At 37.5% G+C, this 25,183-nt stretch overlaps 2 protein-coding genes across 8 annotated transcripts; both read left to right on the top strand.

Annotated features, from left to right (window-relative positions):
* Positions 1–1,133: 1,133 nt before the first annotated feature.
* tvp23b (trans-golgi network vesicle protein 23 homolog B (S. cerevisiae)) lies at positions 1,134–6,811 on the top strand. Its single transcript, XM_028029454.1, has 7 exons — positions 1,134–1,232; positions 2,229–2,302; positions 3,254–3,398; positions 4,295–4,384; positions 4,558–4,683; positions 6,126–6,254; positions 6,338–6,811. The coding sequence occupies exons 1-7, from the start codon at positions 1,221–1,223 to the stop codon at positions 6,362–6,364; spliced, it is 603 nt and encodes a 200-aa protein (XP_027885255.1). The 5' UTR covers positions 1,134–1,220; the 3' UTR covers positions 6,365–6,811.
* A 1,231-nt stretch (positions 6,812–8,042) lies between these two features.
* exoc7 (exocyst complex component 7) lies at positions 8,043–24,312 on the top strand. 7 transcript variants are annotated; one of them, XM_028029453.1, is made up of 21 exons: positions 8,043–8,263; positions 8,416–8,481; positions 9,259–9,443; positions 9,517–9,622; positions 9,848–10,070; positions 12,052–12,219; positions 14,577–14,669; positions 16,407–16,475; positions 17,636–17,781; positions 18,520–18,672; positions 18,762–18,860; positions 18,972–19,034; positions 19,819–19,885; positions 21,123–21,161; positions 21,285–21,347; positions 21,425–21,545; positions 21,655–21,750; positions 21,832–21,895; positions 23,213–23,254; positions 23,343–23,476; positions 24,060–24,312. In XM_028029453.1, exons 1-21 carry the CDS (start codon positions 8,186–8,188, stop codon positions 24,160–24,162), a joined length of 2,178 nt encoding a protein of 725 aa, XP_027885254.1. In that variant the 5' UTR covers positions 8,043–8,185; the 3' UTR covers positions 24,163–24,312. The 7 variants fall into 7 exon arrangements, with proteins under 7 accessions (XP_027885254.1, XP_027885250.1, XP_027885248.1 ...); XM_028029449.1 differs by lacking the exon at positions 14,577–14,669 and adding an exon at positions 12,496–12,507 and having other exon boundaries at positions 8,044–8,263; XM_028029447.1 differs by lacking the exon at positions 16,407–16,475 and adding an exon at positions 12,496–12,507 and having other exon boundaries at positions 8,044–8,263.
* Positions 24,313–25,183: the final 871 nt, after the last annotated feature.

Raw genomic sequence — 25,183 nt, 5'->3', positions numbered from 1 at the left:
GTTGGAGAAAAGGAAAGGAGAAAACATTTCAGATCCATATTTGGTTCAATCATATTTAGACAGTAAGTACTATGGATATGTCCAAGTTTTTACAGATGCGTCTAAAAACTCAAATAGCAGTAATGGGGTATCTTTCATTGTTCCAGAATTCAAAGTTAAAAAATGTAAAAGAATTACTGATGGAGTATCAGTTTATACTGGAGAGATGATGGGAATTATTTTAGCTTTAGGATGGATTGAGGAAGTCCGTCCATTAAGAAGCATAGTATGCTCTGATTCAAGTTCTTCTTTATATTCATTAAAAAATAATCATGCTAATAGTAGACCGGATCTTTTATTAGAAATTCAGTTAATGACATATAGAATTTAAGCAATGGGGTTATTAGTTATATTTACATGGATACCATCACATATAGGAATAAGAGGGAATGAGTTGGCTGATAAATATGCAAAACAAGCTTCAAAATATAGTGATATTGATATATTAGTTCCATTTAGTAGAGAAGAAATCAAATCTATTATTAAACAAAAGGTTAAGGAAAGATGGCAGAGACAGTGGGAGGAAGATAGAACTGGTAGATGGATGTACAGTATTCAAAGAAAAGTTGGTGCAATGAGGAGAACGGGACGAAATAGAAAAGAGGAAACAGTTATATCTAGGTTGCGTTTTGGACATACAAGGTTAAACAGTAATTTATTTAAAATAGGAAAGCATCGAACTGGAAGTTGTGATTTTTGTGGTCAAGAAGAGACAGTAAAACATGTTTTGTTGTTCTGTACCAAATATTCTGTTGAGAGAAGGAAATTAGTTTGCCGGTTACAAGAAAATAAATTACAGTTAAATTTACAAGATATTTTGGGAAAAATTTCTAATTCTAAAGATATAAGTTATTTAATTAATTATCTTAAGAAAACAAAATTGATAGAAAAGATTTAAGTGTTGTTATTTTATTATTATTATTATTTTTATTTTCATTTTTTATTTTTTTATTTTATTGTTTTGTTTTGTTTTGAGGGGGGTGTATATAGTTAGCGTCCCGATCCACACTCCATTCCAGTAGATGGCGGTAATGCACATCTAAAAGTTGTTTGCCAACCGCCATAAAAAAGGAAAAGAAGAAGAAGAAGAAGACGTAGTGGCGTCAGTCACGTGACTAACGCGTCGCGTAATGTGACGTGTCACAGAGTATGTAACCAGGAAGATTGAGCTAAACTTCATCATGCTAACAGGAGTAAGTGGAAAATACTCATTTATTTTATTTAAATTTAGACATATCACACAGCTTATGCTGTTTCTATGATGTTGTGAAGAAAACTGTTGATGAAAGTTTTTTTTTTCTTATTTCCAGTGAAGGCGAACAGTTAACTTGCTAATAGTGTTAGCATGCTTAAACACAGCAGCTACATGTTAAGTTCCGAAAACATTTGTCTGTAATCAACATTTGCTTGTAGTTTGTATTAAGTCCATCAGTTGCGTTCTTTTCGTCTGCATGCTTTATAATGTATTCGACGTTAATGTTTAGTAATTTCTTGAAACTAGACTGTATTTCAGCTAAAGGTGGCTAACCTTAGCTTCACATTTTCTGCCAACAAATAAAAAAAACAACATTCTCCTATATTACCTATAATATTATTATATTACATTCTCCTAAACGACTTGCATACTAAAGCGTATTTGTTCTCTATTTTAAATTGCGGTTAACGGAAGCATAAAAATGCTGTTAAAACCTCCAATATTGCCATCATTCGCTTAAAAGCAGAACGTTACGTTAGGAAACTGGCACGTCGTGTTTTTATTAAAGGGCTTTGCTAATTGTAAAGCTAATTTACAACATTGAAGCCGTTTTTTTGCAAAAATCTTGGATTCCCTCCGGTTTCTTTGTATCTAAAGTAGTTTTGATCAGTATTTTTCAGATTTTACGGATCAAAGTTATTATTTACTCTAGCTGTATACTGTATCCCTCTGCAGGAGTATTTACAGAAAACTCACTTAATAAGATGATAAATGTAACTGTTGATTTCTGTCCTTTTTTCAACACAAGGCTAAAACTTTAGTTGCTGTTACATGCAGCAGAAAGTTCAACCATGTGTGTTAAAGGTACAGCACCAACAGGGCTTTCACTCAAACTCTTGTGACCTCTGATCAGTCCATATGGACACGTCTGAGTTTTATTTAGAATCAACTCTGTGCCTCTGAGGATAAGGCCTCTTCCTTATTGATCCCTCAGGATACCAACGATGAAGACGTGTCTCTGTTTGATGCCGAGGAGGACACAGGGAAAAGGTCAAAGAAGAACATCAAGTAAGTTTACTGAGTCCTGATGGGATTAGCTTTCTGTGTGCGTTTTTGAGTGTACCTAGCAAATATTGTCACAGTTTTCTAATTTCAATTTATAGAGCATTCAGGCAAATGAGTCTGATGTTTACCGTTTTATGGAGACCAAAATAATAAATAAAATAACTGACAGTTTTATTTCTACTGAGCTGTTGTTTTTAATGGAGTAGAAGAATAAAGACATATTCCACCCTACTTATGGTAATTTATCAAACAGGTGATCATTCTGGTTTACTTACACAGAGCTTATGAAGTGTAATAAAATAGTTGTTAGAGATTAGATTTTTTTTCTGTATCAAGAAGAAGAAGAAAACTTGTCATAAACAGGAGAACAATTTTTTTGTGTCATTTACATCTTGACTCTTTGAGTCACGAACTGTCAGTTAGAATTCATTTCTTACATAGCAGCTCAGCTTTTCAGGATGGATCGTGGATCTTTTTCTGTATTAACCATCATCAAAAATGATTCTTTCCTGGCCTCGGTTGAAGAAAAAGTGTTGCACAACAATGACTGCTTCTCCTTAATGTCTAGTGATGGTTCTAGTGTGGCTTTTCTTTCAGCTGATTTCTAAACAGATCACTCACTCACGAATACCACCTTCTGCTTCTGTCATTTTTTATATCTGCAAAAGTATTATCCTACATTTTTATAGACTGTATTGCTTTGAGTTTTCTCTGCAGACACTCTGGCTTGCTGAATTCCACTTCTACATCTTTGTTGTTAGGTTATCGATAATTTTACCTACATGGTCACATTATTGAGCTTAGAAATAAAATAGCTTTTAGCCATGTCTTGTCTAGATTATTATCTTGATTTTTTTTCCAAAACAAATAATCGTCTTTTGTAACTGACAGTAATAATGGGTGGAGTGAGTAGATTTTAAATGATGCTCTAATCGTTCTATAAATCTGTGGCAGGCATCCTGTGGCATCCTTTTTCCACCTCTTCTTCAGAGTCAGCGCTACGCTTGTCTACCTGCTCTGTGAGCTCGTCAGCGGCAGTTTCATCGCCTCCATGGTCACAATCATCCTTCTGCTCTCCTGTGACTTCTGGACTGTAAAGGTGGGCATTCTTTTACTGTCCTATGGTTATACTTTAAAGTAGTTAAATAAAGTGTTCTGTGTCTGCGATCAATGAGGATAAAAGCTCCCCTCTGTATGGTCTAGATGTCAGAAACGCTTATGTTTATGCTTCACTTTGCACAGAGGCTTTGAATAAATAGCTTGGTGACAAATCTCTTCTTTCAAATTAGAGAAAATGAGCATTTGTTAAATTGTCAAAAATTATAAATAATTGGGTTGATATCTATGCTAAGCTGAACCAAAATAGTTGCCGTGCATGGCTGTCCACTAATGTGATGGCTGCAGTTCAATTCAAAAGTACTTTATTGTTCATAAAGGGAGATTAAGTAGCATGTTAGACTTGTTTAGTATGTACAGTATATATGTATTTATATGTACTTTATCCTTGGCAAAATAGAAAGCAGGACATGCCTGAAATGGGTTAAGGTTTCTAATTGTCTTTGATATCATGGGTCTTATTTTCAGCAGATATTTTGACAGAGTTGTAGGATTTGCATTGTTGTAATGAGGGCTGCATTCCACTGCTGTAGCCAAGCATGCTTTTTATCTGTAGTATCAAAAGAGAATGAAGTTTTTATATCTCACCTGAGTTTCAACCTAAATCATCAGTTGTGATTAATGAATTATTTTGCTTGTAATTGTAGAACTGAAAACAAGAATTAAGAATGATAAACTATCAGTCACAAAGAAAGGCTTAGATTCACTTTGATAAGAGTTTTCTTCGTTTCTAGAGAGTTAGATTTCTAAAAAAAAGACTAAAGTTACGTCAAGAAGTTCAGCTTCAAAGTTAATATAGCAGTGGAGACACACCAACAGAAGAGTGTGTTTTCTCTTTTACTGTGTTAAAATATCTCTGTGTGAAATGTTGGTTTCCAGAACATCACAGGCAGGTTGATGGTTGGTCTGCGGTGGTGGAATCAGGTGGATGATGACGGGAAAAGCCGCTGGGTGTTTGAGTCGCGGAAGGTATGAGGTTTCTCTTCTTTCTGCTGTTTTACCCAATTCACTTCCAGGCCTTTAACCTCTCATGATGCTGACATCTGGGGCTACATGAGTTTGATAAATGCATCCGTTTACTGTCAGTGACCTTTATGGTATTCACAGATGGTGTAACTGTGAGAATATCCTGTTTCCTTCAGGGTACTGGGAAGCAGCAAGCGTCGGATTCAGAGTCCCGAATTTTCTGGCTTGGACTGATAGTTTGCCCGGTCATCTGGGGAATCTTCGCCTTTAGCACACTATTTTCATTTAAGATTAAATGGATGGTAAGTTGCTTCATGGAGTATATACAGATCCGTTCAAAGATCCACCCATCAAGTATGAATGTCATAGTAATTTTTAGCCTTTATGATTCATTGAAGCCATTATTTTTGGAATGGAATTATTAAATAACCCCCAACTGCAATTCTTAAGTGTGTTTTTTTGTACAGACCTACTAATATTTGGATAAATGTCCGTCAGCAAGTTGCATCTCAACCACATCATGTTTTGATTACTACAGACCAGGTCCTGAATGAATTTTGGCTTGATATTTGACCACCACTCTTTTTAATCACAATTGGTAGAGCTCATTTAAATCCACCCAAAATATAGTTGGTTTTGTGGCATTTAATAATAGTGTAGACCTTTTCAATAAGCTTGAGGTCAGGGTTTTAGAGATGCCATTCAGGAGGTTTAATAAAGGCCTCCCAAAACCAGTTTGGGAATGTGTTTTGAGTTCATTATCCCGTTGGAACACCAAACTGTGTCCATGCTTTTAACAACTTGACCTAAACTGTCTCCGTAGGATGAAAGGAAATTGGTAGAGGGGTCATCGATGCAGTACTTTTAGATATCCTGCATCTAAAGGTTGCAGGACACCAGACCCTCAAGGACTGGAGTTTGACACTTTTGGGTCAGAATATTCAGGAAACACTCTGGAAAGTTGTCAGTTCATACTGGTCTTAAACTTGAAGCCAATGAAACAGTGATGTCAGTCTCTTTTACTGTGTTAAAATATCTCTGTGTGAAATGTTGGTTTCCAGAACATCACAGGCAGGTTGATGGTTGGTCTGCGGTGGACTCAACTAGATCGTTAAACTTTTACATAATTGGTTGTTCCAACATGAGAAACTTCCAAGAACAGTTCAGATGTACTCATCAAATGGATAATAACACTTCAACTTTAAATTTTATGAACTGATATTTAAATTTGATCTGTGTCTTAAAACCACCTAGTTTGTTAGAATTTTGCAAAGGAGAGAGGTCCATTATTCATCCAGAATGATGCCAGAAGCTTGTTGATGGCTAAGGAACGTGTGTATTTGAAGTATCAGTGCAACTTAAGGATTATGTAACTAAATATTACTGGGAGCGAACATATATATTTGAATCTGCAGCTACAGTTCTGAACTTGTTATTGAGAGAAAACTTGGATTGAACTGAAACATACAACATACGAACCAAATTTTATTTCATTTTTTAATTTCAGTTAAGTTATCATTCCAACCTGAAAAAGTCAACTACAAGTAAATCATTTAAAACCCATAATTAATGACTTTCATGTCCATTATGAGTGAATGCAAACCTCTGACCTACACTGTACAAAATGATCACTGTATAAAGTACAAGTTGCAATATTTTGATACATTTTTTATTCTCAAAGGAAGAAATAATGTGGATATTAACACTATTAAACCATTAGTGACAGTACTGTATTCTTCTTCAGCCTGTAGTGATCATGGGTTTGGTGCTGCAAGGAGCTAACCTGTACGGATATGTGCGGTGTAAAGTGGGAGCAAAGACCAGCCTAAAGAACATGGCCACTAATTATTTTGGCCGACAGTTCCTGAAACAGGTGAGGGGACTTCAGATCAAATGACTGAAGATTTTCTTTCTCTTGTTTTTCTAAAGTAGCACTGATATTTTTGTCATCCACAGACGCTGTCTAAAGAAGAGGAATCATAGAGTTTTGCACATCTGCAATTTTCCTAATCTGGTAGAATAAGTAGAGACAGGAATGTTTCCCACATGGACTAAAGACATTGGTTTTGTTTTTAATTTAATGTTCAAATCCTCTGAGTTATTTTCATGTTTTATTCAGAGGTTTTGGTTGCTGTTTTCCAGTAACTCAACCTGCGCAATAAGCACTCTTTACTAACATCTCAGACATGAGTGACAAAAGCCTGCAATGTTAACCTGACTAGTTTGTGCTGTAGTCTCATAAATATATCTTTAGTTTGTGTTTTCATTTCTTTTTTTCAATAATTTAATGCAACTTTGAACATCTTTTCAGATGCTTTGTAAAGAAGTTTTCTTGCACAACAGGCTGTGTAACGTATTCCTTGTAAATATGTAAGTAAAACAAACTATGTGGAATATTTTGTGTAAATGCATTTGGGACTTTTTTTCTGACTAGTTTCTTGTTTTTATTTATGCTAATTTATTATCCAGAAACGGAAGTAAACCTGCTTTTAGTTCAGGTGTGTGCATGTCAGGAAAGAATAAAAAAAAAAACTGTCATTGAATGTTCTAAACCCTAAAATTTAAATTGAATATGTATGATACAAAAACACACAAGGTCTGCAGCTTTGCTTCTTTTTTATGGTCCAGCACTTTAAAGGTACCACCACAGCATCTCATTTATGTTGACGTCTGTGCTTTGACTGGGCCACTGTAACACCTGGTCTCTTTTCTTTTTCAATTATTTATTTTTGCTGTGTGTTTGATTATCATTTTGATGATCCAGCGTGGTTCTTAAAAGGGTCAACAGCAACACCTGTCTGCTACTTCTTACCTCATGGAAGCATCAAAGGTGAATGTTTCAAAGATGAATGTTTTTCTTCACAATCTAATGCCATTTAAACCACAGGGTGTTTTTCTACACTTAACGTTAGATTTAAATAATCAACCTAATGGAGATCATATCATTTTTTATTAGGTTCTCATGTGTATTTTCAGTGAGGGTGTACTTTCTTTTTTGCGTTTTTAGTTTAACGTTCCATATGCAAATACTCATTGTTTGCATTAAAATGCATATGACTCCGCCTGGTTTGAATTACGTTGTGAAACCTTGACTTAGTTTTCTACTCATGGGTATATAATGGCTTTAATATTTAATAAAACAACGCCCTCTGGCGTCTATTTTAGTATATTACGTCTGGGGTACGCAAAAGACAGAACACATCTCGATAGGAAGTCAGTAAATTTACGTTTCAAAATAAAAGCTCGAATCAACATAGTTGCAGGAAACTAACAAATTATTAAACTGTAAAGAATATCACATCAAGGAATGATCATCAAAACAGTATGTTTTTATTTTTTTTCCTAGGTTGCTGTGCTAACTTGGATAAATAATACTTCTGAAAGTTTTTCAACAAAACGTACGGCAACTTAGTGGGAAAAAATGTCTTGTGCAGTCGCGCATGTGAATATCGTGTTCGGGCTAGCTTTACTGCAGTCTTAGGAAACGTCTAAGGCCAAGGTATGTCTCTTTTGATCAGTCATGGCAGTAAGAAATGGAAAACATGTTCAAGTCCAAATTGATGGATAACTTTTTTTTTTTTCTTTTAGTTAATGTGCTCCAGAATCGTACGGAAAATGCTTCTTTTAAGTTAAATTATTATTTTATTCTGAAACCACCGGAAGTTCAGACTTTTCTACAACGGCTAACCAACCTAGCTTATAGTAGCTTCCTTTAGCTCCTAGGAACAGCAGCTTTGGTTTGTTGTTTTTATGATTTAAACAGTCCAGAGAATTAGTTGTTCTTCCTCTGGAGACCGTCCTTTGATGGGAATTACATCCAGGATGATTCCTACTGAGGATGCGTCCGCCAGGAAGCGAGAGACCGAGGAGAAACTGAAGCAGGTCAGTTTGGCTGGACAGGAAGATGAGATCTGTGCTAAATTCACGGTTTAGCTAACAAACAGGATGTTTAAATACATACAGACTGTAAACTATAAAGTAGTGGTGTCTGTTAATGTGTGAAGACGGGATTATTTACTGTGGGGATTTTACAGGAACAGGAGACGCTGTCATTCATCCGGGAGAACCTGGAGAAGAGCGATCAGCTGACCAAAGGCATGGTGAGAAGATCTGTTTACTGCTGTCCAAAACATAAGAGACTGCTACTTCTACTAAGTACTGCTACTAATATTATTAACAATAATACCCCGATCTTGCTTTTGCTATATTGGAAGGATTATTATTTTATTTTCGGTCTCTGAGTTTGGTTTATTAGAATTGGATTTACTTATATGTAAACATTTAAACGAAGAAAGAATTTAAATAAAACATCTTTGCAGAGAGGTCTATCCAAACATATTAATGAAAGGTTGTGCTGAAGACAAACCGGTGAAAGAAAACGGTTAGCAAGCAGCCTTAAGAGATTAAGCATAGCTCTTGTTTGTTTTTCATATATGGGGGAGATTAATAAGTTAAGTCAAGTTAAAGTTCATTCATAGAGCACTTTAAAAACAACTGAAGCTAACCAAACTGTTAAACAAGTCAGCAGTGACTAATAAATGCACAGAATATAGAAAAAGTACAATATTGGTACGATATGGTCACACACCCAGGATATGGGCAAGAACTATCTCCTGCCATGTGTTTAGCCAATCCTGAACTGGAGGTAAACCAGAATTACTTTACCTAAATTAAGAAGAAAGGCGACTGGATTGTTTCTCAGTGGTCCAAAGTTTGAAATCATGCTACTGCAATAAAATAAGACATTTCATGACCGTTTTACACATCTGTATCATGGGTTCCTGTATGCGTGCTGTATGTTAGCTCCATTTTTTTATACACATAAGCTTCAGTTGAAGATCTGTTTTTGACTTGTTCTGTTGTTCTTGTTTTGTAAGGTTTCCATCCTGTCTTCATTTGAGAGTCGGCTGATGCAGCTGGAGAACTCCATCATCCCGGTCCACAAGCAGACGGAGAACCTGCAGAGGCTGCAGGAGAATGTGGACAAAACGCTGTCCTGCTTGGACCATGTCATCAGCTACTACCACGTGGCCAAAGATACCGACAGGATAATCAGAGAGGGGTAAGGATTAGCTCCACCTTTTAAATTCTGCTGTAAGCAGTTACTGGGATATCATGTACTTGCTTTTTCTCAGACCTTCAGGCAGACTGGATGAATACCTCGCCTGCATTGCAAGGATCCAGAAAGCTGTGGAATACTTTCAGGACAACAACCCCGACAGCCCGGAACTTAACACAGTGGTAACTATCTTCTGAAATCTGTGATTGTTGTTTTTGTTTTTCTTTTTTTATCAGTTCAACAGTCTGAATCATACCCATCGCACAAATCCCACACAGTCTTCAAAAGTCTGGGAAGATTTGATTTGGTTTGAAAAAATAAATGTGGGGAAAAATGTTAAGACCTCTGACCTCTGTGTTCATTTCCTTTTAAATCGCCCTGATTGGTCTTTTTTTTTTTCTCTTCAGAAAGCTCGCTTTGAGAAAGGGAAAGAGCTGCTGGAGGCGGAGTTCCGGAGCCTCTTGACCCGCTACAGTAAACCCGTTCCCCCCATTCTGATCTTGGACGCCATCAGTGTGGACGAAGACATAGAGCTGCAGGAGGAGGTGGTCCTGGAACACCTGCCTGAAGCCGTACTGCAGGACATCATCTGTATTTCCGGCTGGCTGGTGGAATACGGACGCAACCAGGGTACGGCGGTTTGTCTTAGTTTGTCTGCTGTTTTTATATCACTTCCACCCCAGGTCTCCCAACTTCTTCTTAAATTAGATTTAATCCTTTAGAAGATTTATTCAGCTGTTCTCTCATTCTAACATAATACAGCTAAGATTACATAATGTTTTCTTTCCTTTAATATAAATGCGTTGTATGAGATCTTATAAATGAACATCTCTCATTGAATGTGGAGCTGTAATGCAAATAAATTAGAGCCAATTTGGACCTTTCTAATGTGCTTCTTGTTCAAGAGATGCAGAGAAGTTTCATTTTCTTGACTGATGATCAGCAAGGAGGCGGGTCGGGATCAAACTATATTTAGCTCCTGTGTTTCATTACAACATTCATCAAAATATGTGTCATAACATACAAAAATGTGTTCCTGTTTTGTGCTCTAACAGATTTATTACAATCCACATGATTGGAAGGTAAAGTTATTAAAGGTTAAGGGTTTAATTCAATTTCGTTAGAAGACTTTATCCAACAAGCCTTGCTGTTGTATGTGTTCTCAGCAGGAGTTACCTCATGAAGTTCTTCTAAAAATAAGATTTTGAAGTCAGTTAAACAGCCAGCAGCTGAAGACAAATGAACAAATATGTTACAGGGAAAACAGAAGTAGCCCACCTAAAGTTGCCATCAGGGGGCAGTGTAGCATTAACAGGAGAGCTCAGCTGTTTCCGAAGCAGCATAATGATTTTCTGCTAAAAGTCAAGCAGTTAGCAGAACTAATCTGGATACTTCATGAATTTATTTTGGAGACAGGCCAGGAGCGATTAAGAGGATGTGAATGCTTTTGCCTGTACGCATGAATTGTTTTATCAGCCACAAAATTGGAAAGATTGAGCTGACTGAGCAGCCAAATGATAAGCTGCCGCCTGGCAGTTGGTACGGTTTGCCAATTATAGTAATTGTGGTTGTTATGCGAGATAAAATAAGTTATTTCTAGGTCTTTAGGGAAGAATTGAATTTAAATGGTACCTTTATGGTTAGAGACTTCAGTATTATTTATAATTGAACATTTGATCACTCTGTCTTTTATGACTACTAATTTAACAAGAACTGGATGAGAGCATTTATTGTCCTTCAGTTTTCTCATTTTTTTAATAAGAGTGTTAATGACGTTAATAGATAACATTAAGTGAGCTAAACAGGTTGGAGCACAAACTGTTAAACCTAATCTCTCTGTCCATTCCTACGTAATGTTCCCGATTGAGGATAAAATCACAGATTATTTATATTTGCAGGTATACTTGTAGCATATTTATTTACATGGATTTGTAGCTGCTCTGTGAGCTGAATCTGGAGTAGACACTGGGAGTGGCGGAGTGTTGCTTCAGGCGCAGGAGACGTGACAGATACTGATCAGTTAGTTGGTTTATATTCAAGCTGCTGTTTAATCTTCACACGAAGGTTGGTAGCACAAGGATTTGTCATTTTTCATTAAAAAAACAGTCAAAGTGGGAAAAAAAAGTTTTCCTTGTGGATGGTAATATCTCTGTTTGTATAAAGGTCTGTTTTATTTTGCTATATCATTTTCCATATATGGTAAGGATGGGCATTTTCACCATCCGACACAAAACACTATTAAAAATGTTGTTTTGAAAGACTTATCTTTGTCAATAATGTTCATTTGCTTTGTTCTTGATCACTTGTAATTGTTTTGTGGTGGGGAAAAAAAACAACCTTTAATCTAGGAATCGTCTAAAAAATGAAAACCTAACAGCCTGACCTGCTGATTACATAACACATCCAAACGCATTTGTGTAAGCTTTGACCCAAACATGACCCATAGAGGAAGAAATGTGCTGCAGGTTCCTTATCAGAGGTTATAATTTTGAATTGGAGATGAACCAATTAGAGTTGTTTGCTTAATTTCTTAATCTCCTAAAAGTAAGTAAAGACTGAGAGATTTTTTCTTAAGTCATGGCATAATCTTGAAAATGTTCTTTTTCTGCAGATTTCATGAACGTCTACTTCCAGATCCGATCCAGCCAGCTGGATCGCTCCATCAAAGGCCTGAAGGATCATTTCCGCAAGAACAGTGCCTCCTCTGGTATCCTGTACTCACCGGCAGTCCAAACCAAACGCAAGGACACGCCTACCAAAAAGGCTCCCAAAAGACCAGGTCAGCAACAGACGGACCTGCTTCCAAACATAATCTGTTAACGTTCCTCTTCATTCGGCAACCACAGCTTCTGTCTTACAGATTAATATAACAAACACGTCCGAATCTGTGAATAATGACGCTTGCATTCAGTCTTTGTTGGTTACCATCCAGCCACATTATTCTCCATCTCTTTTAAATCATTCCTCACCACATGGTGTGATTATTTTTTTTCTTTAAATGCTCTAACCATCCTTCATCCTTTCCTCCTCCCTAATCCCTGTATTGTGATGACAGTCTACATCCCAGGTAAACACAATGCTTCCGTGTGTGTGTTGTGCTTGCTTGTGTCCGTTTGGTGCCACGTGTCAGAGCAGGAGGAGAGACTCTGTTAGGGTTTATGTTTCGAGGTTCAGTGTTTGATCAGATGTAGTCGGTTAGCTTCAGCGTGTTGGCCTTCAGTTTCACGGCGAGGTCCAGCATGAAGCGACAGTAATGGCGCGAGTCTGCCACTCTGAAGGTGGAACTGATTAAAAATAATAAGCGCTGTGCTGCGGATTGTTGCTGTTCCGCACAGACGACCTCATAAGCCCCATCTCAGTTCGTACACCTTCGTCAAATTCTTGGTGTTCTGTGTTCTGACAGAAACACTTTTGCAGAAAAGAAAACGGAACATTTATGTAATTATCTCTGCTGATGCCCTGAAACTGAAGGCTGTGTAGACTCAGTGATGTGGTGGTTTGTGACTAGAGCAGCTTGCTGCCGACAAACAGCTTAACTGATTTGTCACACAATGTGTGCAGATAATTGGAAAAACCGGGCTTTGGAGGGGATTCATTCACTGCGCAGTGTGACTGATAACCAGTTTGTCCTTCTAATTAATGCTAGGGGAACAAAAAGACATGAAAACTAAATAAAACATTTATTAACCATTTTGGAACAAGGACAAATTCATTCATACGTATGAATTGGTAACCTTTCTTTTACCGGTTTAAACATTTGTTAGATTAAGTTTTCTCTGCTTTCAATGTTCATTATGTTTCTGTAATGAGGCAGAGATGAGTTTTGGTTTCTGAGTATTTGAAATGTCATTGAAGTGTGCTGCTGTTTGCAAAACTGCCTAGAGGTGGAAGTAATGAGTTGTAGGCCATCGGCAAGATACTTTTGCAGCCACAATTCTCGGTTCATTACAGCTTTGGAGTAATTTTGCTTATCTTTTCAATGTAACTCCATAAATGAATCACAAGTAATGGGAAGAAGACTTGGTTGAAATCTCATCTGCAGCTGCCGTCGTCACTGAATGTCTGTGGCGATGAAATTTATATTACATTACTTAACCTTGCTGTAAAAAATATGTCCACTACTGGCTCTTTTCTTAGCCTTTTCTTAGTTGACTTACATGAGTGTATTAAACATTAGAGCAACGCATTTATAGGGGAGGCATCAAAAGTTTGAGTCTACTTAGTTCTCAGTGCAATTCTGGTAAGAATGTTGCTAAAAGCGATGCTGCGATGAGGTCCTGAAGGCGGAGTTTTGGAAAGAGCAGGAGATTTTAAAGAGACGGAGACCCAATCGCAAAGCAATTTCTTTTGTCATATTTAATATATATATATATATATATATATAAAGTACATATACAGTATATACTTTAAAATGACACTATGTTCTATGGCCAGTCAAGATTAAAACCTTAAACATTGGTTCAGAGCTTTTCCGTACAAGCAAGAGTGTTGTTCTGTGCGGAGACTCGTAGTGTGTGTTCTGTCGCCGGTGATGTAGACTGAGCTGAGGTTGAAGTCGGCGTGTTGTTGGACATGGCTGCGACGCTGCGACCTTGTCTCTGTGTTTGTTGCATGTGTGTATGCTCTGTGTATGCTGATGTTCTAACCACCCCAGCTCTGTACGGTTTGTTTTGTAAATGTGCCACACGCTCACTAACTCAAGCCAACACATCACGTTTAATTCTAAAACCTGTTGAACATGTTTCATCTGTGTATCTTTAGACTTTCTTTTTTTTTTTATCAGTAATAATAATGATGCTGACTGTATTAATTATGAAGGCTGTGTACCTAACCTGTGTATTCTCTTCCATGACCCTGGCGCTGTGTGTTTCAGCACAGCTGTCCTGTCAGTGCTTTAGTTTGTCTTTTACCTGGTTGTCCTGTTGTGTAGCTGTGGTGGTGGACTGCTCCCACCCCTCCATAGATACCTCTGCTGGCTGTCTTGTGGTGGAGGGATGTGCTGTCTGCTTTTCCACACTCACTTCCTAGCTCTCCTATCTTTTCTTCTTCTCCCTTCTCGTGTTTCTTGGCTGTCTGGACCTCGCTGCCTCCTCCGCCCCACTCCTCTGGACTCTTTCTGTTTGTCTATGGGACCAGGGACCATTCGCAAGGCCCAGAACCTTCTGAAACAGTACTCACAGCATGGGCTGGATGGGAAAAAGGGGGGTTCTAACCTCACTCCTTTGGAAGGTAAAGCACCCTGGTCTTCTCTTCGCTCTGTTTTCCTCCTGCAGCTGTTTCAGTCACAGAAAAACAGGCCTGTCACAAAAGCTCTGAAGGTCTTAATTAGTCATGTTTGATTGAAGAATAATCAGGTTCCACCCAGAAACACGTTTCCACTGTTAAGAAGCCTATCAGCTTAGCACAGACTTGAATGTCAAAATATTTTCAGGAAATTTTAATGAATGAATGTCTTGTGGTCTCCATGACCTTCACAATCTGTTTGAATGTTCCTAGATTGCTGTGGATTTTAATATTCTCCTTTATTAAGAATGCAGTCATACTTTGCTGCACTCTTCATTTGCTCCATTACATATTTTATTTTACTGAATTCCTCTCTTTCCTAACCAGGCTGCCAGTAGCAGTCATATGGGACTTCTGCCACTTTAAACCTAGTACTGGAGAAGCAAGCATGTTGTGAGACACTCGCAGGCACATTAATGTAGTGTATTTAATTATAAATAGTTTACTTTTTCACCATAAAAGATTTAATGCTATCATTTATTTTATTTTTTTCTGCTTGGTTGTTTTTGACTGGTGGCTAGACTGTCTAAAATGTAAGCTTTTTTTGAGATCCGTTAGACTGTATAACCTGATTCTTTAAAGAAAAAATCTATTAACAGCAACCCCTTTGTCATGCAGTCACCATTTCCTCCTGATATGAATAATTAATGACTTTTTGTGGCAGGAAGTCTAGATTGATCACTAAAGCCCCGCCTGTCAGAGCACATTTGGGTTGGAAATGGATAGACAAATGCTTTTTGTTGAGGCTGGAGCAGCTGCCAGAGAAAGCCTTACTGTAACTTCACACTGCCTTATTATAAATTATTTGTAAATCTTGTACCAATAATGGCGATATGAGGTTTTAAGTTTGGTAAGAGGCCACAACAATACAGTTTAATACCCCCAAATCTATTTCATTCTTCTATTCATAGAAATTCACCTTTTCCCAATTTAGACAGATGTTCATCTTTTCTACATGTGGCCCCATCTTTAATTAAACTTTCAGTCATTGTTTTATTTTATTTTTTACATAATTCCACTAATTTACAGAACTTCATAACTGGTGTTTTATTATTAATACCAAAATTTTTGTACTGCTTCTAATTTCAGTTTGATCTTGCATTAGAAACATTACTGGTTGTCATTCATCTTTACAATACCTTAGATTTCAATATAATAAAGCCATCAGCTATTCAGAAGGTTTTTAATAACATTAAAATATTAGAACATTGTTGTAACAGGTATAAATTATTTTTAATATTATTGTGCAGAATTAAAATAATCCCAAACGACTGTGGCCTAAAGAGGTGAAACAAACAAAAGAGCTCATCTGAAAATATATTTTACTTTAATGTGAGACAGTGCGGTTTTTCCAGAGTAGCGATAACCTGCAGTGGAAACGTGTGCCAGGATGTGGTTTTTAAAAGGTGAGACCAATCTAAAGCTGTTGTGAAACTTGAAGCCTGTTTCTGTCTTGTAGCTTCACACACTCATTGATTTAGACAACATAAACCTGTGGGCCCCCCTTCCCCCACCCTAGCCTTCAGTGGGTCTCCCTTGCTTCTTTTCTGGTCTGGTGCTGGTGCTTGGTGGTGGTCGGAACAGCTGATCCAGGGTCAGGTTTGTCTCCCCCTTCCCCCTCAGTCTGGTCAGAGCCCAGGTGGTTTTGACCAGTCTTCCTGCTGTCCCGTCCCCACCCACCAGGTTACGATAATGACTTGCGGGTCAAACTCCACTCTGACGCCCTGAACGAGAAGCACGGGGCCACCACAGGTGAGTTATGAGAAAAAGCGGGGAAAAGAAAGAAAAACAGGTGGACCTCGGATTAAATATTATTGTTCTGTTTTTATTTTGAATTGTTTCAGCCTGCAGATGCAACACTTATTGTCACTATACCTCAACACAGACCGCTTCCTGTAATTGTGTAAATCCAGATCAATCCCTCATGTCTTTATATTTTTCTTCCAAAAGGGCAGACATGTTCCATTGTGGAGCAACAATTCTCCAACTTTTCTTTTTAGTGTATCAGCTGGTATTACAGGGTATAGTATTCTATGATGGCAAAAACAGAAGTAGAAAAAAATGCACAAATATCTCAAAGTTTGTTTAAAAGACAAATGTTGCATCATGTACAACAGTGCAGCCTTAATAATTACACTTGCCTATCTAATTATATAGAATCCAGTCAAGTTCAAATTCGTCCACTTTATATTTCCAGATTCCGTTTTAATGATATACTTATAACTAACTTATTATAATACAGTGCAGACAAATTCAGGTCATCATTTAATGGCTGTTTGTATAATAATATTTATAATGATAACATAAATTGTATGCAAATCCAAAATAAAAGCAATATCATAACAATTACCAAATTGTAAAAATATGGATTAAAGTAATAAATGTTGTGTAAGACTATGCTTATTTTGTGTGGTAATAAAACTACTACCAAAATGAGTGTTCATAATAATAACACTAAACATTTTTTTTTTGCTATCATAAACATCGTTATGTTATCTCATTAGAACTGATTAATTTTTTTCTGGGGGCATTTTAAAGTTTTCATGAGTCTTTTTTTCTTTTTATGGCTCTTAATTATTTTTCTGGAGTTAAAATCACCCAGCTAAAATAATAGGAACAGACCATATATATACTGTATATATTTATGTATATACAGTATATGTACATGCATAATTTATCGGTAAGAGTAAGGTAGCTGATACTATAACAAAAAGAAAATTTTTCTAAAACTGGTGAAATGTCACAGACTTAAAATGAATGAAAAGTAGCCAAAGTCCAATAATTTATCAAAGACCTGCAGAAATCAGAATTTTTAATGTATGGGAGAAAAACATAAAGTAAAAAGGGGCAGCTAAAATGTTCAGTATTGTAAACCAGACATTTTACTAGAACTGTTGTGTTTCACCTCTCAGGGAAAGACGATGTCCTGGACATCGAGATCGACTCGTACATCCACTGTATCAGTGCCTTCGTTAAGCTGGCTCAGAGTGAGTATGCCCTTCTGACAGAAATCATCCCTGAGCACCACCAGAAGAAGACATTCGACTCCCTGATTCAGGTCAGAGACGCTGAGATTTGATCTTTTTATTGCAGGTTTGGTTTCTTAAAAGTGAAATCAGAGCACTGAAATGAAACTAAGAAGCAGAAAAACATATTAGTGACTGCAGAACAGGAAATCTGAAAAAAATACATAATTGTAAATTGGTTTATATTTATCATTTTGCATTGAATATTTTTAGTTAATATGCTTACTACAATTATATTTACATTATGACATATAAATACCTATTTTGTCAATAATTTATTTACAGTTGTATTCGCTCTGTTTAAGGACCACAACCAAATGAAATCTGTGAATACTTGAGACCCCCTCTAAAAACACTGACAGCTACTTGTTTTAACAGTTCAAACACACAATATGCCTCAGTTTGCATTAAGACACACAGAGGAAACCGTCTTCGCACTACTACTCTTGGGGGTCAGCCAATCAGTGCAAAGGAAAACGAATGGCTGCTTTGCAAATGGCAGTAGTGTATCAAATAGCATTGTGCTTCTGTATTTCAGCTTTCCAAGCTGCATTTTCTTTCAAATATTTTTTTTCTATGTGAGAAAATCGCTAATAGGCAAATTTTGCGTGAATAATTCTAGCTACATTCCACAGAAAAATCTGTGAATTTGTGAATTCACAAATACTGAACTGTGAAAAGGTGGGTTTCCACTGCATTGGATTGCGATACATTTTACTGTTGAGGGGAGTCAGTAACGTCCCGCCGGTTTTTCTCTCATCTGTCCACAGGAGGCGCTGGACAACCTCATGCTGGAGGGAGACAACATTGTGTCTGCGGCTCGCCGGGCCATCATGCGCCACGACTACTCAGCCGTCCTGACCATTTTCCCCATCCTCAGACACCTGAAGATGAACAAGTCCGAGTTTGACTCAACGCTGCAGGTTGGAGCCGTTTTAGCCCCGTCGTTCCGACGCTGAAGGAAAATAATGTGTTTCTTGAGTTCGAATAATTGTACACCCTGTGTGTGCAGGGTACGGCTGCAAGCACCAAGAACAAGCTGCCCACTCTCATCACCTCCATGGAGACAATCGGAGCCAAAGCTCTGGAAGAGTTCGCAGACAGCATTAAGGCACGACGATCAGATTATTTCCATTTAATCAGCAATCCCTGATTGATTGATTGACTGATTGACTGATTGACCAATCTTTACTCGCTCTCCTTTCTTGTTTTCTAACAACAGAATGATCCTGATAAAGAGTACAACATGCCCAAAGATGGAACAGTCCACGAACTGACCAGCAACGTGAGTAGTGACTTTTTTTTTTCCAGTACAGATCGAATTGTTGCATATCTGACCTGTTCATTCTAACTGAGCCAGAAGCTCTTAACAGATTTTTGTTCAAATTTTAAAATTTTAGCAACAAGTTGTAGTGATTAGACACTGGTGTCAGAATGAGATTCATTAAATTGTTGTTACACAGAAATCATTGTAGCATAATTTCTGGACCGTTCGGTGAACCTGAATATAAGTTACATCACTAAATTTAAAAATAAAATAAAATTGTATATGTATAAGTCGTAGGTGTCCACATTTTAACACAAGGCATTTTACAGAAATATTTATTTTTTTACTTTTAATGAAATATGTACGGTAAATACATTTTCCTAACAGTTCCTGTAACACAGCTGCTTAAAAAAAACAGGAACAGTCATAGATCGCTATCTTCATCTTTATCTTCATCCTGCGCTCTAAGACCAGTGAAGCCTTTTCAGTGTTGGAATTAAGCAACATAAAAATGACATAGTCACACATTTTCTTACTCTCTCTTTCATGGTCATTCTCACTTGTACTTTTGTTTTGAGGCAAATTCGCCCTGGGCATGTAGCTCGTTAGCTTGGTAACATCATTACATTAGCAGCATCATTGTTTCAGCGGCAGTCATCAAAGCGTGTGGAAACAATTGACTTATTGTCCTGAAATTACGGTAATCTTCCGTAACGATGTGACTGCGGATGCTAGTTTTCTGACAAACATTTTTCATCACTGGTTCATAAAGCTGTGCTGGTGCTCTTCTTCTCCTCTGCAGGCCATCCTGTTTCTGCAGCAGCTGCTCGACTTTCATGAGACGGCCGGAGCCATGTTGGCCTCCCAAGGTACCGTCACTATGACGACACGGACAACTAACTGTCTTTCATCTTTCTGCTTTGCTGAAACAACTGACCCCTCTGCTGGACAGTGTTTGGATACTGATGTGTTTCACCTATGAGTCTGTTCTTAATAAATCACTCTGAACGACAGCCTGTAAATGTAGCCAGTAAGACTAAAAAGGAGTTATAGTTGCATCTGTCTGCAATACTTCTTCCAACCTTGCTTATTTTAAATGAAATATTAAATTGTTTATATATTTATTTATATTACCCTTAATATGTAGTTCTTAAATCTTAAGTTAATAGGATGTTAAGCTTTCTTTAAATTCCAACATGTAACTTCCTTATGTGGCGCTTTAGAGCAATTAGTTAATTTAAATTTATTTTAAAAACATTTCTGTTAATCTTTATTTTATTTTGTTTTTTTCCTTCACACAATTTTCTTGAAAATGTTTTTTTTATATAGATTTATGTATTTTTTGTTGCTTTTATTTAATTTCCATATTTTTAACTCTGTCTCACATTATGGTTTCACACATGCTTTCCTAGTCATATTGACCACTCAAAGCACTTTACACTAAATAAAATATTTTATCATTATGCAACTTTTTAAAATTTTAACAATAGAATACATTTTATACAATGCTTTTTTTAAGGGTATTAAAAATATTTTTTTACATCCATTCAAAATTAAGTTAGAATACTGATGTTGAGTTATTTGTAAAAACATTTTAGCTTTGTTGTTTGTCAGTGAATATTTTTTTTATTTTCTTGAGTTCCTCAGCTAAGGCAGTTTAAGTGTAGCATCTGACTAAATATAAACTAGAGGTCTGTCCTCTTTGACTGGGATGTTTTAACTCATCACACACATTCAACATATTAGCTTAATACATCTGACCTTTTCAGTGTGTTTCGGAGCTAACCTCACAAAGATTAAGAGTTCTTAACCAAACAGAAACCAGAGGGGCGACATCATTCTCCAAACACCTGTTCTGTGATTAAATGTGAAACCAGTTCAACAGTCTGGTTAACAGGCCGGTTTCCCAGTTTCTGCTTGTTTTTGTGCTACTGTGTGCGCCTGCCTCATAAATCTCTGATAAAACGGTGGGAATGTTCCTCTTTAAACCCTCACTGCCTGGCTGACGGCTGTTTGCCTTTTCTGCTCTAACAAATCTCTTCTAACCTTGTTGCTCCTGCCTCTTTTTCTGTCTCTTCTCTTTTTGCCTGGCCTCGGCCTTTGTAGTTCTGGGGGACACTTACAATATCCCTTTAGACCCCCGAGGTAAGCCGGAGACTGTCCGTGTGTGTAGGCTTGATGTTTTCTGTCTTTACTCTTACTTTTCTTATTTGTGTGGGATCATTTAGCTCTAAACCCATCGGTTAAATATTTCCGCTGTTTTTCCAGAGACGAGTACAGCGAGCAGCTCCACCTCAGACTTCAACAAACGGCTCCTGAGTTCGTACATCTGTAAGGACACACTTTCGCCTGTTTAGTGTGACAGCTCTTCTTGTGCCGACTCGTAATCATCCTCTGTTTTTCTTCAGGTAAAGTTTTAGGAAACCTGCAGTTGAACCTGCTCAGTAAATCCAAAGTTTACGAGGACTCGGCTCTCAGCGCCATTTTCCTGCACAACAACTACAACTATATCCTCAAGTCGCTGGAGAAGTCAGCGTGTTTCCTGTCTTTCTTTCGCTGCCTCATTTGTCAGACACTTTGCACTTCATTTCACCACTGAGATGTTGATGTTTGTCCATGTTATTTTGGATGGCTGCAGGTCCGAGCTGATCCAGCTGGTCACGGTCACTCAGAGGAAGGCAGAGAGTTCTTACAGAGAGCTGATCAAGCAGCAGATCGATATTTATCAGCGCAGGTAAGTTACAGTTTCATGGAAAACTCAAGAACATTTAGTACATTTTTAACTTTCTGCTCAAGTTGTTTCTTTCTGCTGCAGCTGGCTGAAGGTTTTGGAGCACCTGACAGACAAGAACATGCCTATTTTCCAACCAGGTGCCAAGGTCAGGCCTTCATAATCTGTCGCTCAGAACACAGTTCAAAGCATTTGTGTGATCTGTAGTATTGAAAGTTCAACACAGTTTCCAACAGCAACTGAAACAGCACATCGATGTGATGGGACGGAAATAACTCTCAGCCTCGTTGCAAACAGTGCCATCCATAATCCTCATTTCCTTTTTGCTCTTCTTGTTCAATAAAAGACAAAAAGAACAAGTTTTTACTTGATTAGCTTTTTAAAAAACCTCAATTTAAATTGAGTTTCTAGTCGTCAAAAGTGGTTGAGTATAAATCTTAACTTGGTTTTGAAATTTTAAAGAAAATCACAGGCAAAAATAATTTTGTTTTACATTCCTGCACAATGTAAATTGTGACTGTAGGTGCTATTAATCTGTTGTCTTCTCACCACAAAACAAATCAAGTTGGACAAGGTCATACAAGAAACAGTATTAAAAAATTCTCTTTGCTGTTGGTTTTAGGTTTTTATTATTTTGGATATGAGAAGAAAAATAATTTTTTGAATTTCTGCTTATCTGATTAAAACTTAAAAACAAATATTTCAGTTTAATATGTCACTAAAACAACCAAAAATATCCTGCTTGTTTCTCGTTTGTTTTTGATGAGAAAATCTAATTACCAAAACTTACATCAACCCTGATAGCGTTGATATGTTCCTTATGCTGTTTGACGATTTAAAGGTGGACTACCATCCTGGCCTCATGCGACGGTGCCTCTGCTACAATCAGTAATCTCTGTTCTCTAAATCATTAAGTCCTACTACACATTCAGGCACCACACGAACAGAAATGGGAATCAGCTGTGTTTTCTGCCTGACAAAAATGTGCAGCTGAGGAGGAGCGCACACACCTCCACATTGCGCCCAGGTTCTGCTGGTTGCTAGGACACTACAACGTGTGGTTTTAAAGCTGGAGTTTACATGCAGTATATAAAATTTAGGTTGTTTAAAAATATGCTCAACTAAGCATTATCGTTAGTGATGAGGGAAATGGAGGTAGAGGATGAGTTTTGACTCCCCTGCATCCTGAAGGAAGAGGAAACTGATGATAGAGATAGTGAAACCTCCATAGCTAGATATATGGAAAGGAATTTCACAGAAACAAAAATCCTAGTACAAATGTGATACTTGTGCTACAGTGGCAAGTAGAAAAAACACACAAGGAGTTTACTGTCAAGCTGAAACTTTTGGAGTGAATTTTTGTAGCTTTATATGTAAAGCTACAAAATATGTAATGTGTATGTAATATGTAATATGTAATTTATATGTAATGTTGATGTTGGTTGAACTTGTTTTTCTCTTTTAGCTGAAAGACAAAGAACGACAGGTGATTAAAGACAAATTTAAGGTGAGCCACAAAGAAAATACAAGCCTTTGTTGTGAACATATTAAAGCAGATTTTTTAACTGCAGTTGTCATCTGTGTGTCTCTCTCAGGGGTTCAATGATGGCTTGGAGGAGCTGTGCAAGATCCAGAAAGGCTGGGCCATTCCAGATAAGGAGCAGAGAGACTACATCCGACAGTCCCAGAGGAAAATCGTCTCACATGCTTACAGAGCCTTCGTGCAGAGGTGAGACACATCCATTTTATCTCCCCTGGTAATCTTGATATGGGGACGTGATCTGTTTAAATTCAGAAAACTAAGAGAAACTTAATTGTCATGTTCCTAAATAGAAGCGCTAAGTATAGGAAAACAGTCCTCTCTTTGCAGAGCCAGCTTTAGGCCCACTATCTCTCAGTAGCCACATTTTATCTGACTTTATCAGGGAAGGGTTTGTTTCCCCCACTCTCATTTACAACGTCTCACAGCAGCCAGGCTAAATCTTTTCAGACCCCACCATAATATTTCAGTCAGGTAGAAAGGTCTACACTTTGACTGGGCCATTGCAGGACCTTCAGACTGTTGGTTGTAGTTGTTTGTGTCAAAGAACTGCATTTAGTTTTCTCCTAAAATGATGATGAGGATTATGGCCTACAGAGTCTGATATGGAACTTCTAAGTTTCTGTGATTTCCCTGACATTGCATCAACTCATGCATTTGCAGCTGTTTTCTGAATGATGGACTTCAAACAGTGTGCCACAGCATAGTGTTAAGATTCCTGAATCGGTTCTTTATGGCAGAAAATGTTTCACTCCTTTGGTTTCACCTGCAGGTGTGCCAACATCTCCTTCACTAAGAACCCTGAGAAGTATCACAAGTATCGGCCAGAGGAGGTGGAGGAGATGATCGAGAAGCTTTTCGACACGTCAGCCTGATGTCCAGCTCGTCTCCCTCATCCAGAAACACGCTCTCTGCACACCACCTCCTCCCTTTCTGCATCTGAATGTTTTCTATCATATATTTATCTAACTTTGCCTCTCTAATGTCAAGTTTCTGATTAATAAACACTAAATCATCCTGCTTTATTAGTTTGTCTAATTATGTTCATTACAGATAATTAAAACAAACGAATATGGAGACAGATGATGGAAAACATCCAGATGCTGCCACTTAATGAACATTCAACAATTAGAGAAACCCCACAGAGAGATCGCCCCCTAATGAGATGAAGAGGCTGCATACAGGAAGACGTTCAGACCCTGTGTTCAGTTCCACAGCTGTGTGTGGCGCCAACACACTCGTTGGTGTGTTTTCCACTAAACGGACCAGAATAAGTTTGTAGAAGTTTAAGATTTGCTTGTTTAAAGAATAATTTCTCACAGACCAAATTGGATTTACACAATTAAATCATATTTATAAAACTCATTGTTAATGTTCAGTGCAGAGAAGATTTTAAGTTTAAAAATAAAAGTGCCTTTTCTTTAGTATTACCTGACTACACATCTGCTCTATTAACTTCTTCAAATTTGACTGAAATTTGAATCTGGACACATGGACAAGCTAAATGTCTTCAGCTTAACTATTTTATGACCAGAAAAGAAAAAGTGTTTGACCTCAGCGCAGAGATGTACTATAAGCTTGGATGATTCAAAGAGAGGCTTTTAAACACAAGCATGCTGTTCCACTTTCAAAGCATGGTAGTGGCAGGAGCATCCTGAGGGCTGTGTGACTGCCAGTGGTGCTAGGGCACCACATGGCGACTGTTGAGATTCATCAACAGCTGGTGTTCAAGTCAGATCAGGTCCATATCCAGCATGCCTTTGTGCCATAAATCAAAAATCGCTTCTCTTCATATGTTCAAAGAGTTTACAGTCGTTTATCAGCATTAACATTTAAGATAATTGTTCGGAAATTTTTTCTCAAAGATCCACACAACTGTTTACTTACAATTTTCAA

The sequence above is a fragment of the Xiphophorus couchianus genome, chromosome 10 (genome assembly GCF_001444195.1).
Source record: "Xiphophorus couchianus chromosome 10, X_couchianus-1.0, whole genome shotgun sequence".
NCBI lineage: Eukaryota > Metazoa > Chordata > Actinopteri > Cyprinodontiformes > Poeciliidae > Xiphophorus > Xiphophorus couchianus.
This window is presented reverse-complemented; position numbering and strand designations above follow the sequence as displayed.